Genomic DNA, 15,799 nt, shown 5'->3' with positions numbered 1-15,799 from the left:
CAGAATGAATTATGCACAGTGCAACAGTTGTTAATTCAGTTTCCGGTACAGTTGCTTTCACGGTATTGTGACGTCACGCCCCCCCCCCCCGACGAAGGCGAGGGCGCCCATCTCCTCAGAGTGCGGCGCCAGACGGCACGTATACCGGAAGGTCCCTAAGCGGCAAGGGACTAGTCCATTGGGATGGAAGTATACCGTCCCCCAAGAAAGTTCGATGATCTCTGTTCAACGTTGGGGAAAGCCTAAGCTGATTGGCCCAATGTTCAGTGACGCAACCTGGATAGCAATGGCTTAAAATAAACTTAGCCTGGACACCTGACTTATAAACAACAATCAGTGCCGAGTCAGTGACTTGAGCAAGTCTATGGGACTTGTTGTCAGGGCTGCGCTAAACACAACTCGTGTCATAAGACAGCAGTCCGCCCTTATATCGACCGCAAGATCCTATCAGTAACAATACCGCACCACCAATTAGCCCCTCAACCTACCGAGCCCCTCGACGACACACGCACCACTTGGGACTAAGGCACAGTCACACTAGGCTAGGTGACTTTAACCCTTGCACAGGATTCTCTGTCACGTCACAATATGTACGAGCATGGCTCCTCTAGCTTCACACTACGGTCTAGTATTTTAGTAGCGTTTTTAATGAAGTGTAATGCAAGAAAATCGTTCTTTACTGAGCTGACAGGTTCACCAAACTGTTAATTGGTTCTTGAAACCAGTTCTTCATTAACAATTGGTGTCCCACCTTTTTTAAGTAGAAGATTACAGGCCTACGTCTTACTAGTCATTTCATGTTTTGCATTACGACCTCGTGAAACCGTCTTGGTGAATTTGAACTTGTCAGAAGACAGTAGTCAGGCGGAAATGTTTAATAGACCAATTGCACCCGCTAAATTAGGTGACTTATAATGGGTATCAACCCCATACCAACGTGTATTTGAGTGTTGTTTACAAACAATCCAGCCAATTTACAGTATGCTACCCAGCATAGGCCTGTGTGTGGTCTGAATAAAGGCACCTACCGTTGCGTCGGCTTTAGTTTGGTAAATGAAACTTATGAAACACTTTGCTTTTGGTGGGCGCCGTGTTTGTTGAGATTTAATACCCACTATACGCCGTGTGACCTAGCGGGCGGAGTCGGTCTATTAAGGCCTGAAATAAAAGCTTTAATCCGCAGAGCAATACTGGCAGCGGCGCACTAGCCTGAAAAACTTTGATTCGCTTTCTATTTAATGTGCACCCTTTATATTCCTGCTTGGATTAGGCCTACAAATCTGGTTTGTATGGATCCAAGTACGCCTGGATGATCTTCGGTCACTACGAGCCAAAATGGTGGTTGGATGGGGATCTCTACGGCTGTACACAGGAGGAGATGACCGCTGCCGTTGAGGGCGCTATCTCAGTTGGGTTCCAGACGCTGAGTACCGAAGAAGTGGAAACCATTGGCAGAATTGTAAGTTAAGTTAAAACTGCTATTAACAAGTTTGGGGCATTGTACAGTGCCCCATGCATATCTACCATCCGTGTTGGCTTAAAAAGAAATCGGAACTGTTATTGCTCGCCTTGCCCAATGATAATGCAATGTAGTTTAGCCTATAACACAGCACTTGCAAGCAAATGATCATGCATTCTTTTATTGTTTTTTATCGCAGATACTCGATAGCAGAGTCTATGAACTGTTTAACAAATGCTGTAATAGGGAAGAATTCTTCTGACTATAACTTATGGCAATCTTCACGTGGAATTAGCCTGAGAAAATCTGTTATATTATTTGCCTCACGTACGAGTTTACCACTTGGGCATCTGTAGTCACAAGGGAGGTGATATCTATAAATATTTTAAGATTTCAGATGGAAAAAGATGACGCGGCAGATCAACCTCATTATGATCCTACAGCGACGTAGTCTGGCTCCTTGAACTAATGATTCCTGACCAATCTAGCTTAATAAAATTTTAGGCCAGGTACTGTTCACAGTTAAATTGATTCTTTACGCACCATGTCAGTGGTCACCAAAAAAGCCACGTCTTGGCTGGAAGCTATTGCATTTCATTTGCAGGATGTACTTCACACAGTGGCACAAAATGCACAAGAATTTTAACATTAAGACATTCAGAATCGAGTGGGCTATACTTAACCAGCTACCCGCTGGATGTCGTGAAAGAGACATATTTATAGAAGCAGGTGTTTTTGGTTTTATCGGTCACTTTGTTAAGACAAAGCTTACTTATCTGTGTCAATAACACCACAAGCTGTATACCATTGCAAGGAGGACATCCTGCCCTTTCTAGATATATTTCTTTTCCCCATATATAAAGCAATTTTTGTCACCGTATACTTTTATGTGGACACCCTGCACACGGCTAGATATGTCCGATCGTGAACAATGTTATGCAAATGTTAACGCCAGCAAGTTCGGAATATTTTTGGAGTTACATGTTGGATCCTTGAATCGAAAGAGAATAGTCGGATCCATAAGTCTGGGAACCAGACTAATAGCGGCGGTGCCAGGATTCTCACTATAAGAGGGCGACCGGGGGAGCCGTATTTTGTTAAAAATACTTTTCATTTTTTTTTGTTTTCCAAGTTTCTTGCTACAGTGCGCATATAAATAACTTTGACAAAATCAGTGAACAAAGGTCATTTGGAGGTCCGATTTACAAGTTTACTTATATGTAAAGTCTGTTCCATTGGTTAACTTTCAGACTCCCTCCGAGTACCGAGACATTATGCTGGCAAAGACAGGCACAGATTACGGAGTGGAGATTAAACCCACCCCGTACGCATATGATGCCGTCTGGGCAGCCGCGTTGGCCCTCAATGCCACCATTCCAGTCATTCAGCCTAAGACGCTAGACCAGTTCTTCTATAGCGACACCAAAATGACACGCTCCTTTTGTAAGAGTCTGGACGAGCTCAGTTTCATGGGCGTTTCAGTAAGTGTACTGAATATGTATTTCATGCGTTTTATTTCTGCTTAATTCAGTGTGTAAGTTTGCTTTATTGACGGTTAGTTGAACTATTAGTATCTGCAAAATCATTTCCTTACACCTATTGGCATCTTCTTTTAAGTGTTCTTATCTTGCAATTCTTCATGTCACTTTTTATCAACGTTGTGATATAAATCTGTATCAGCGAGTTGGGCAGGGGTACAGGGGATGACTGGTGAGGGCGGAGCGCTAGGAATCATGCCAAATTGGGGGTGCATTCATTGGTGGCGTTTTATGTGTCGAAAAGTGAAGGGGTGAATGTAGGATTTACAAGCCACAGGTTGAGAAAATCAATTAATATGTGCACCCCCAAAAAAGACACGTATCAATATTTTTGTGATGGCTAATACTTTGTGAAAACTTTCATCTGCACCTAGCGCTTCCCCCGCAAAAGCAAATGTTTTGTATAGTGTTACATTCGACAGTACATCTAACGATGCCGCCTGGTAGCGATGTGCCATTCTTCCAAAGCAAATTGGGCGAAGGAATAAAGAAACTCTGACCTAAAAGCATACTGCCAAACTCACATGGAGCTCATGAACAGCAACTGAACTAAAATTAAATTTCTATAAGGGCATCTGGGGGTGAAATAAAATATTCAAGGGGCATTCATTGCAAGTGACCATCATCATCGTCACGGCCACCGTCATCGTTTTGGTCCAATGCAAAATAAAACATGGGGCATCGGGGGCGCAGACCTCGGCTGGCAGGTTAGACCTCTGCCCGTAGACCTCAAATTTACGGCTTCGATTAAAATATCGCAGGGCCATATTGTTACCAATGAGAGTGAGTGCATGGATATGTATAACTCTCCGATGTCGTCCTCAAATTATTAGCCATCCTCCCCCAGTAACATAGGCTTTTAAAGGATCCCTGCATTTTTATCGGTGCAAAGAAATTTCCTGGTACTGTCGTCATGCATCACACTAGGGTCCTAACTGAAAATGTTTATGCATAAATATTTTCCCTGTTTTGAGAGCAATGAAATCTAAAATAATATGAGCCTAATACATAGAGGTATTGTTGGCTATCAAATTGATAAAATCTGAAAGGAAAGAAAGTAATTCGTTTTATCAGAAACTCAGCCAAATTGTATAACGTGCCTTCATATTAGTACACTAATCTTACACTGTATCAGTCCATCTTTTCTGAGACCAATTCTAAATCTAATTTTAGCTTATTTGTGAGTTACGCTATACTACTTCTGTCTCATAGGATGTAGGTTTGCGGGTACACCATGTAAAAATGCTCTTTTGGGAAGAGGTGTGGTTCTGAGAAGAACCACACCTCTTCGCCGCAAACCTACATCCTATGTACTTCCGCCATGCAAAGCTTGAAATCTTACTTCTGTCTCGTAATTGATTGCGTGGGTGTGAGAATGACCATTATATTGTACGTGTCACACACAAAAACAAAGAAACAAAGAAAGAAAGAAACAAACAAACCAAAACTGGAGGAGGGCAGTCCTACTGCCCACCCCTTCCCAAAACTGGAAACATATATCCCCTATTCCCTGGGAATTAACGACCATGAGTTAATGTCATATACATTTTTATCAGTCTGTTTTTATAGCTGTCCGTTTGTTTTATAACTGTCTGTTTCCTGCGTGTTGAGTTTTTTGGTTTCGACCTCGTATCTGTAATATTCTTCACTGCAAGAATATTCACAAAACATTTCGTAAACAACATTCTTTTTGTGTCCGCAAAAATGAATATGGTAACGCCCTGCCATTCAGAAGGTATGCAGAGGTGGATCCAGGGTGGGGTGGTAAATGGAATTACCAGTGGAATGACGGAAAATGAGCAGGCCTACCAAAAAAATCTTGGACGGGGATCGCGCCGTCCGTCTATCCATCTATAGTTAAACAATTATACGATTTTCAGTGGATCCCTTCACAGGATATCCCTTCAGTACGCCCCTCAACCCCCCCGTCTCCTGAAAGCTAGATTCGTCCCTGGTATGCATTATTAATATTATGCAGCAGCGGGGTGAGGAGCTCTACAAGCAAACCAATGCGTTGTCTGATTACATGTGTATAGTGTAATACATATTGCTTATGTGCTGTTCAGTATCTGGTTTCGGCACACGACAGCCCACTACCCCTGTGCCCCCCCCCAACGACTTGCTAGACCTGATTCTGGGTACGTGTTCATGAATGTAACAATGATTCATATTTATGCAGAGCGATAATGGTTGCTCTTGCTACATAACGGACTCGTCCATTTATTCCTGGGATGTCTACAATCCATTAGTGCCAGATTCTTTCATATCTTGCATTAGTACCCCTTTTAATACGACGCTTAAAAGACAAAGTAAACATAACTATTCAAGAACAAATCTATCTTTTTCTGGTAAAAGAATCGATGCTTTTATGGTAAATCATCTTTTGAGGATAATGTATACACCCTCTTCAATGAACGAGACTGTGGTTTGCAACAGCATTCAATTGACCAATCAAACTGCCCCTTAAATATAATATATTCATATTATCGCGATTCTTAGTCAGTCAGAGTGCTCTGTTCAGTTTTGGAAGCAAGCCCCATATGTGTGCACAAAAAGGCTTGCAGATTGTTCAAGTCGATAATTGGGCACCGTCTGAAACACATTTTGGGGAGCAAGGTTGCACAGACCGTTCCCGCGTGTTATTAAACTGCTCGCCGAACCTTAGCGCGTATGCATCGCCAGAAAAATGGACCGACTTGATTTCAAGTCTAGCCAGAAACAGAAATTGACACGTGAATAAAATGTAAGATACAATGAATATTGATTTTTCTGTCGCTTTTACGAACAAGTTTATTTATTGATGAATGAAAAATATGCTTCATGCATTTCTTGCCACAAACTGTTTGTATTCTTTTGTTAATTTTCGTTTTTCATTATGTATAAAGTTATTCATCCCACGGAGTCAATAAAACAACTAGGAAAATGTCACTCTAATTTTTAAAAGACACGAATTTGGAAAAAAAAAAGGTAAAGAGAACAACAGGATCCAAAATTACTTTCAACACTTTATTAATGTTTGACTTTCAATGGAAACATGTTTCTAAGATGTCTGCATCTCAATGGCGAGTAATGGAATAACAAGACGTCAGTGGTGGAGCCACCTGCATTATCCAGCTCAGATTACCAGCCGGTATAAAACCGATAGCCCCGATAGCCTTGAATTACTGCCTGCCGTTTCCCTGGGGCAGGCATGACACACTGATTGAAGGTAAACCCATCTTCCCCATGCAGGGTCTGGTTTCCTTCGACTCGAACGGAGACAGGCGAGGCGAGTTTCGAATCAGGAGAATTATCAGTAAGTATAACCAATCGATCAGCTGTATGTGATGATTATTTCAGGAAAAACTTCCATAGCATTCTAAACATCATACCTCCAATCAAATCGTCATGGAAACGGTTTAATCCCTTCAGAACGGTTTGGTGGTCAGTGATTGTAAATAGTATGATCTTTTGTTTCGAAATCTTTCTGCTTCTTAGAAATCTGTTGTCACAACAGGGCACTTGATATTAGAAAAGGGACAGTTTTGAATTAACAAAACACAAAAACACAGCCACAAACATACAACCCAACAAACATAGTTTGGTCCTTTCTTCTTAACCCAGCCTGTAAGAACTTATCCTTTGAAATGTACTAAACTGTTCCATTTCCACCCGTGTGGAAAAGCTTTTATGTATTGCGTCCGTGTACCGATGTACGAACCTATAAATTCGGCCCAGCGAAACAGCTTTTTGACCTTCAGAACTACATGAAGGCGATCTCAAATAAAGTGTGGATGTTTTTCAAATCAATGGCACACTACTCGAGGTCGATCATGTTTGCTTTTGAGTCGGATGCATTCCACTCCCACTAAACGGCAAAAGGTATCATTCGCTTGTAGACGGCCTAAAAAATCAGGTTTTCAATGCGTGACCTTCGGTCGCAAATATTGTTGTCAAAGAGGGACACAATAATCTCTTCATTCTGAAAATATCACAGAAAATTGTAACGTATTTAAAGAACACCTCTAACATAGTTAAAGTTTTTTTTGTTGGGTTCATTTTATGACAGACTGTATACTAACCCTACATCAGAACACTACGGCACAAAGTTTCTTTAAGTGTAATAAAATCAAAGTTGAATTTGACGTTGGCGACACGATGCAGCTCTATCTTGCAAAGACCAGGTTCGTGTTTAACGCATACAAATGTATTCCTCTGCCCCCTAATTAAAACTTCATCGTGTTTTATTCGGTACTAGCCAAGGTGCGAAGGGGTGTGTGAACGTGTGTAAGTAAGGAATTTTTCCACACATTATCCCGTGTTTTGGTAGATTGTTCGAAATAATTAACATGCCGAAGTCCTGCGTGGTCAGTGGATGCTCTCAGAATTGCCATTAAATTCCAAAGTTAATTTTCTGAGGTTTCCAAAGAGAGATCTGAAGACACGCAGAAAGTGGTTCTGCTTTGTCAACCACATCACAACGTGGTCAGATTTCAAGTTGACGGAGGTGGTCTCTGATCTGGTGTGCGGTGAACATTTTACAGGCCTATTGTACCGATGAATCAACCATATTCAAGAGTCAGTTGGGTTTGAAATCTCAGTTTCGACTGAAGAAAGGCTCTGTCCCGACGTTGAAGTCTCCCTACCCTGTAGCAAATGTTTCGACTCTGAGTTCACCACGGCAGGGATCCGGCATGTCCGGAGAAGCGTTTCGGAAAAGAGAAACGGCCATGGTAAGATTGGTTATTCTGTTATCGCTGTATCGAGAAATGGTTCCTTCAAAGGCCTGTCGAACACATTGTTTATAAATAAATAAGCTGTATAGCCCTGCGTCTGTGCGGGATTTACTCCTTTACCGTGCGCCACGTCGTCCACCATGACGGAGGCCTCGGACTCAAGCGGTACTAGGCCCTGTGGCTCCTCACCACGAACGATCGGTTCCTCGGTGTGCCCTTCGTTGTCTGACTGGAAGTCGGGCGAGTCGTCATCACTTGCTGAGGCCAGTGAATTGCCTTGTAAATCTTCGTCGTTGAGTTCCTCTTGATTACTAATTTAAATCCTTCCAACTATTGTCAAATTCTGCCATAATTAATTTCCGTTCTGGACGTGCATGGATCTCGTGGTTTAGGCCGGAATGTATTGTACGCATACACAGCATGCAAAGAGGCGTTATTCCCATGTTTATACTTCATGGCTAAACGAGCAGGGGGGTTGATTTCAAAATTAATAAAAGCTGTCGTATCTAAAATATATAAACATACCCACAGTGCAGATTATCAATTCATGGATACCAGCCTAAGTTTTTTCCTGCAGTTCTCTCCCCATGTGAACAAAATTGTGGTAGGTTGTGAGTGTGGGTGTGAGTGTGGGTGTGAGTGTGGGTGTGTGTGTAGCTCGTGCTTGAGCGGGTTTGGGTTTCCCCTCATATCTGTTTTCTCCATAATGACGTTGTATAAGCAAACGGCTGACCTTCACGTTTTTCAGAATTCACGTCTTGCCGCGCACAAAGAAAATCCCTTGAGAATGTATTTTAGGTTGGTTGAAAAGACAAACATTATTGCATTATTTATCTAAACAGGTAAACTTCAGAGAGAACATTCAGTAAAATATAATACATACATGTAATACATATATAATATTTAATACAGTAAAATTATATGATAAATAAACATATATGTATAATAAATATAAAATGCATGAAATATATATCTGTATGGCCTCAAAATGCTGTATAAAACTGACCATCCTCAAACCCTCATTTTGAAGAGACCTAAAACATGATGACGTAACCCAATGTTTACGGCAATGCATTGTGCGTGAAAAGTGGGAATAGAATCGGAAGTCCGATACGAGCCTTTGCGCGACTTCAGACGGAGCAAACTTCCGGTCTGTAAAATGCAGCTCTGGCGTTCATCGTGTGCTTGATACACACACCAGTTAACCCTTTCGGGGAAAATATAGGTCTTGTCGATTCCAGGATCTTTTTGACAATTTTCCATGGGCATGGTTCTTAAGAAACTATACGGTACATTTCAACTAAAAAGCAAAAAGCTTTATAGGTTTAAGGGGACACAAGAATTTATCACTAACGCCATCACGTCATTAACTGTAACGTTATTCCATTTTGTTGGCAGAAACCCTTCTGTATGCAGCTGTATTATTTGATGTGTTGAGACTTCCTATCAAGGCTTTCAATCGGAGAGAGGCAAAACGTTTTCCTCCTTTTTTCATTAAAAAAAATCCTCCCCCCCAACGGGTGTATTTTAGTGGGGCAATTCAAACTGCGCATGTCCGACTTTGAGGGTAATATACATGAGTAATGACAGCTAATTCGTACCAGGCAAGTAGTTGTTTTGTTTCATGGAATGTACGTCTTTTTCACTTTTTTGAAACAACAGTACCTTACAAAATAACTAGTTTGCCGATTGTGTTACTATTTCTTAATTTTATTTTTAAATACGTTGCAATGGTCCTAATCCTACAAAGAATATATTTATTTTGTTCAAAGCTGTTTTCGCGAATAGTAGTTTGTTTGTGTTTAAGTAACATTTACCTGAAATTTGAAACAGTAGGCTGTGGTGGAGAAATGTGTGGAGGTTTCAGATTTGTTGACAGTTTTTCGCTATTTTATTCTTTTCCCGACCAGACCCGTCTGCATATCGACCAAAACTCTAAACTGATTACGTTGATTCCCCCTTAAATATTTTATGCCCTTGCGGGCGAATTAATAATTCAGTGCCCCAGGAATGCAAGATGAAGACAAAAAGTATTCAGGTCACGAGAAGTTCATTATCGAAACCAGGTCTGCTTGCAATTATAACATTGCGAGAAGATGTACAAATTCACGAGTACCACGAGAAGCCCCAGAGTTGCATGTGCAAATACATGTACATGTATATACTAGACCTGCCTGAACCACGTACATGCACGTGTTCATGTACACACAGGTCCGTGCGTCGGCCGCTGGACTCAATGAAGTGCGACATTCACGGTACGTTGTTGGATGTGTGTAATAGATAGATAGCACTGCATAGACTGTATCGAAATAAATAACTCAGGAAAGTTGAACATATAAACTAGCTAGATGAAATTGTGCAAAGGGGTATAGAATCCACTCGCATGGTCGCTCCACATCAAGGGCAAACTAGGAATTTGTTTCTGAAACTATCGTTCAATTTTCTTTGCTTTTTTCATCCGAAGAATCGTCTTTACTGCGAGTCCCGACCCAAGAACTGTGCTAATACCGTTTCTAAATTAATACTGCCTTGTAGTCATTAAAAGAACAATTTTTTTAGTCCAATTCAAAATAAAATAAAACTAGAGGGAAGCATTTGTGCAGTGACTAAACGCTGGCGATTGGGGGAAATGCAATAGGGGTAAGTATGATTGCAATTAAGGAAAATATTGAAGTTGGGATTTTTTTAACGTTGGAATGATGTGACGGGGAAAGCAAGTCCTCGACAGATTTTGTGGGCGCAAAGGATGTCTTTCGAATCTTTCATTTTTGTTTAGGAAATGGTGGCAGTGCGGGGTGTTACGTGTAATGCGAAATGGGATGACGTTGTGTGTATTTGTCAACCCTTTATTCTACACGTACAGTTCATGTACGCAATGGATGCAATGGATACGTTTACATCGCTACAGCGTGCATAGAGCGGGACATCGTGTTCCGCTTACTGAATGATAATTATGTCTAACCGATGTGGAGAAAGTGATGAATTTTCAGGAACGAAACTTAACCTTGAAAATCTACTAGAAAACACACCAGTGGTCTCTATCAAAGGGACGTACGGTACGTTGCAATGAGTGTTTGTCAATTTTCAGCTGGAAGAATTTGTCAAGAGTCTGAATTTCCAAACAGCCAAAATGTTTTTTTGATATCTAACGAAATACATGCTCCTGAAGGAAAACGGGTCATCATAGTGTTGGGAACGTCATCATAGTGTTGGGAACGCCTGCAGTGATTGTACGGGGGACGCAAGGCCAGCTGAGGCCACGGGAGCGGGAGCAGCGTGCATGTCGTATGCAACGACTGTATGCCCTGACTTGTCAATTTGTTATCAGCTGTCTGATAAACTATGCATGTGCGCCCATCCCATGTAGCTGTGTACACGTGTAAATAGATACACTAATATGGTAAATAAATACATAGCAATTGTTTTGTTATATCATGGTCATAGATACAATGGGACGGTCTTATGTGTACTATATGCATATTTTATTGCAAAATGAAAACACTTTGACAAATTGAACCATTTGAACAGCAAATTAGATATTAAATTACAAAGAAAGTTATTGATTGTGATGTCTTTTGTGGACCTATGTTTTTGTTTTGTTTGCTTTTTTTAATGGGGGTATCTAGGATTCCTAAAAGTGCTGGTTTACTAGAGAAACCTGTATTCATTCGGCACCGGCGTTTGTCGACGGTTACATTTCAAGATTGATAAGATTGAAGAGCACGCGAAAAGAGACAACGACATGAGCGTTTTTTACAAAGAGCAATGGCGATCGCAGCAGAAACAGTGATCAGAGCATACTCGTCCCACGAACAGAGCTGAGGGTACGAACAGAAGTTCCCCACGGGTCTCTGTCATGGTCAGAGTGAAGAGAGCAACACATGTGAACGGACACAAGCACACATCTCCTACAACAATTAGTACCACCGTGGCTCTCCAGCCTCGTACTCAAGATTAAACAATTGCAACGCAGTAGACACCACACATGAACTCTGGGATTTTTTGCGGCTAGGCAACATCGCCGTATGTGTAAAACATGCGCGCTTGTAGCATATCACGTGATCGATTCACCATCTATGACTGGGTAAAACAAAAACAAAATTGTTGAGCGAAGAACAAATTTTGTTGAGGAAATAACCATTTTTGTTGAGGAAACAACTTGAACAGATTTTGTCGGGAAAGTCAAAATTTTATTGAGATAACAAAACTTTGATGAGGAAAGGATAAAAATTGGTTAGCGACGACCGTTTGTTGAAAGTGGTGGGATTGTGTAAATCCTTGCCAGTATCAACTCCCTGGGTCTTTGGGCTGTCATCTGAGAGTGTAGGCCTAATGACTAAAATATACGGTTGAAAAATAGCCCTGAAGTGCCCTAAAAAGTTGAGGGTTGCTATTAAATAAACGGTTGCAAGCAGACTTCGGAAAAGTCACTTTTCGAGGGGTGATTTGTTCAGTGGAAATACTAATAAATACAAAATAAGGATAGAAATTGAAAGATTAGGGACCAGAAAAAATTTAATATGTGTTTCAGAAACTTCAGAGATGTTGGTATATATGATATTGGGCCCTGATTTTACACGATTTTCAATGGGGCTTGAATTTGTTGGACTTGTTCAAATTGGCTGGGGGAAGTAAACGCCAAACCTACACAGTCCAATGAGATTTCGAAACTTGATGGGCTTTTTGACAAAGCTCACCAAAGTTTTCTTAGAAGACGGATTACGTTTCAAAATCTCATTGGACTATGTAGGTTTGGCGCTTACTTCCCCCAGCAATAAAAAGGCCAATTTGAGCAATACAAATAGCGATTTATACAATGTAAAGAGCAACAATAAGAACAATTTGAGCAATAACCGGAGCAATTTGAACAATAAAACAGCAATTTATGCAATGAAAAGACCAATTTATACAATAAAGAGACCAATTGAAAAATACAAAGTTCAGTTTGAACAATAAAAATAAAAGAGCAGTTTTGAGCAATGAAAAGAGCATTTTTTAACAATGAACAGATCAATTTACACCATTAAAAAATCAATTTGAACGCTAAAGAAGCAATTTGAACAATGAAAAGAGCAATTCATACAATAAAAAAGTGAAAAAGTAATAAAACGAGTTGAAGAGCAATACCTTTGTATTGCTCTTTTACTCGTTTTATTACAGTTGGAGCAATACAAAGACCAATTTGAACAATATAAACGATGAAAAAATAAACAATGAAATGTGAAAAAATGGGAAATATGCAAATCAGAAGCAGTAAATACGTGCATATTTCGGATACATGGAACGATTTCATTTGTTTCGTGTCATTTAAAGATCATCCTTCCCTGGGTCAACATGAATGGTATTTATGCCGCCAAGCCCTATGCTTGTCACCAGTGTGACAAATGCTTCGGACGGAAGTTTAATCTAGAGAGGCACACGGAAAATGTCCATGTTGAGGAGGAATCAGACATGAATGAAGTTGATGAAACCTCGGATGAAGACAGTTCAGATTTAGAAGACAATGCCGCCTACCAAGATTGCCTGGCTGAAGCCACAAAAACACATAGGGGTATGAGGGTTGAAAAGTATATCAAGTACGTCAACGAAGGCATGGATGAAGATCAAGCCAGGCAGAAGGCAAACAGAAAGACTCTCTGGGCAGTCAAACAAGACGTTTTCGACAATTATAAGGAGTTCCTGTCAAGTTACCAGTACTTGAGGGAGAATGAAACTCACAAGGACATTGTGGATGATCTCGATGGAAAACTTGATAAAGGCATGAACATCAACAAAGCCTTGAATAGAGTTTTGCCTAAACATGCTGAAAAATTTGCCGGACTGTTTCATGACGAAGAGGAGCATGCCTAAAAGATAATAGAGACAAATGTTCCAAAAAGAATGAGTGCATGTAGTGCCTATGATTTACAAACTTCTGGTAATCACGTTTGTATTAATGGAGAAGAATTATTATAAAAATCAATGATGAACAACGGGCAATAAAACATACCAGTACGAGTCTACCAGAAACCAATATGTGAAGTCCAATGAATTTGTTTTGTGTTCTTACTTACAGTCATGAATATCTAATAGTAATTCTCAGGTCCTCAGGTCAGATACTGGCCGGGAACTTCTGCACAATATTCCACAGCACGACGAATAAATTTACCCCTTTGTGACGTGTTAAAAGTTACCAACTGACGTCATGGCGGCCTACGTGTACATGGCTGTGTCATGTACTGTATGTGGTAGTTTATTCCACATTTATTTTTCTCACCGTCGCTGACTACTGTCAGCGTGTTACGATCCCCATACAATCACACGCACCGGTACATTTTGAGCTGTTCAAACTTTTCTAAACTCAGATGATTTGTGATTTTGCATTCGTTCCACAACACAGTGCGTAGTAATAGGCCTACATGATTGACATCCAATTCGGTAGTTTTTACATGATTACATGTATATGAATACATGTACTTAACCATGATGAACTGTAAAACGAAGTTGAAACCGTGCACTCACCCGTCTCACTGCCTCACATCCAGTTCTCAAGATTCCTGTCTCTACCTGATCTAGGCAAAAGCTGTTCTCACGAGCGATACATACCAAACGATTCCCTGTCGTCAAGATCACAGCGTTGCCTGCGAACTTGGCGAGTTTAAAATCACCGCGAATGTGTCGGCCCTTTGTGCTGCACAAAATCGGACCTGTTGCTTACTTGTTTACGTTCGTCGATGACTCAGTGCCATGACGTCACGGACTAGCTAGTCCAGTATTACACATCAAAGGCTTCGTAATGGCCCGCACTACCACTTCGGACGTATTGGGCTGTACCTTTTTCATACCGTGGGTAGGTAGGTTCCCACGTTGTTGATTTCCCCTTCTGGGCATGACCGTGTGCAAGTATACATTTCTCTATTTGTGTACGTATAACATACTTGTATAGCTCATTTTGAGTTTTTATTCATTCTACATTTACTTCAAAGGAAACATTCGCCCCAAATTGATTGATATGCCTTTACAAACGCAAGCACATGTACCTACTTGAACGTAAATCCTGCAACGGAAATCTTTCCTTTTTATTGGCAAAGCACACTCCATTCCGTCCTAGTATTGAAGTCATACGCTTTTACAGATGAAATGGACAAAATCAGAAGAATATTTCAATTATCAAAAGTTGACGCCTCACTTATTGAAGACCCCTCTTAGACATAGTACAGGCTGGCTCTTCAAATTATGTTAATGAGACTTAATTTTAGCCAAGTCCAGTGTTCTGATCGGTCGAGAGGCTAAAATGATGACGTAATAGCGACTATACTGGCCCTAGGCACTACTGCTGTTCCCCTAACAAAAATGGTTGTTCCCTCAACAACAATGGTTGTTCCCTCAACAAAGTGCGTTCTACCCTCAACAAAGTGCGTTCGCAGACAAGATATATTTTTTCCTACCATGTCCCCATAAAATCACCGTAGCTATTAGTCTTGCCCCAAGACTGGTTTCACTGCATTGGACGGTATACCGTGCAGATAACATGTGCTGGCAAGCACAGCCGAAAGCAGTACCAGTAGAGGGCGCTATATTCACAAGAGCAGAAATGCCAGAAAACCCGAAATTCCGTTCATCACGCATACGTGAAGTTCGAAGGCTTCAATCTTCACATATGCGTTACGTGCGTGCTCATTCTACTTGGTAATTTTCACGTAATAGTGCTGAAAGTAAAGGGTCTCGCAGTGAGCTTTCAGAACCCTTACGGAGATTGCTTTTAGGAATTTCGCACGGGGCCGTCCTGTCACACTCGATAACTTTTGGAAGAATGATTTATAACGGAAACTTCACTAAAAGATATTCATGTCGGAATTTGACCTTTGTGTTTCGCAGGTTATATTTGGGAAAAGACTTTCACCTGGAGATGGGCAAGACATTGATTTTATTACATACCTTTCACCTCTGGCAACATCGTTCCTAGGTTTCCTTGTTTAATGTTCATTTGTTTTCACTTCATGTGCTCGCTCGAAAACAAGATTGCACAACTTTGCAAAGATTTACCTACCTGCAGTTAATGGGTTCTAAATTAAGTCGAGTTGACCTAACACAGTTCTTGCCACTAA

General features: G+C 40.9%; 1 protein-coding gene across 2 annotated transcripts in view; it reads left to right on the top strand.

Annotated features, from left to right (window-relative positions):
• The window catches only part of LOC110975937 (gamma-aminobutyric acid type B receptor subunit 2-like), a 127,817-nt gene that overhangs the window by 35,703 nt on the left and 76,315 nt on the right, over window positions 1–15,799 (top strand). For both annotated transcript variants that reach the window (XR_015424283.1, XM_022228819.2), the window contains exons 6-8: window positions 1,271–1,459; window positions 2,710–2,940; window positions 6,229–6,292. Coding sequence is in view for 1 of the 2 variants with exons in the window: in XM_022228819.2 (XP_022084511.2) it covers window positions 1,271–1,459; window positions 2,710–2,940; window positions 6,229–6,292 (484 nt within the window). In the remaining variant the exon portion in view is untranslated. The remainder of the gene's footprint in view (window positions 1–1,270; window positions 1,460–2,709; window positions 2,941–6,228; window positions 6,293–15,799) is intronic.

Source organism: Acanthaster planci, linkage group LG02 (genome assembly GCF_054643075.1).
Source record: "Acanthaster planci isolate LZ-2023a linkage group LG02, COTS_SCS, whole genome shotgun sequence".
Lineage (NCBI taxonomy): Eukaryota > Metazoa > Echinodermata > Asteroidea > Valvatida > Acanthasteridae > Acanthaster > Acanthaster planci.
The sequence above is the reverse complement of the archived record's forward strand: the minus strand, read 5'-3'. Positions and strand labels throughout refer to the sequence as shown.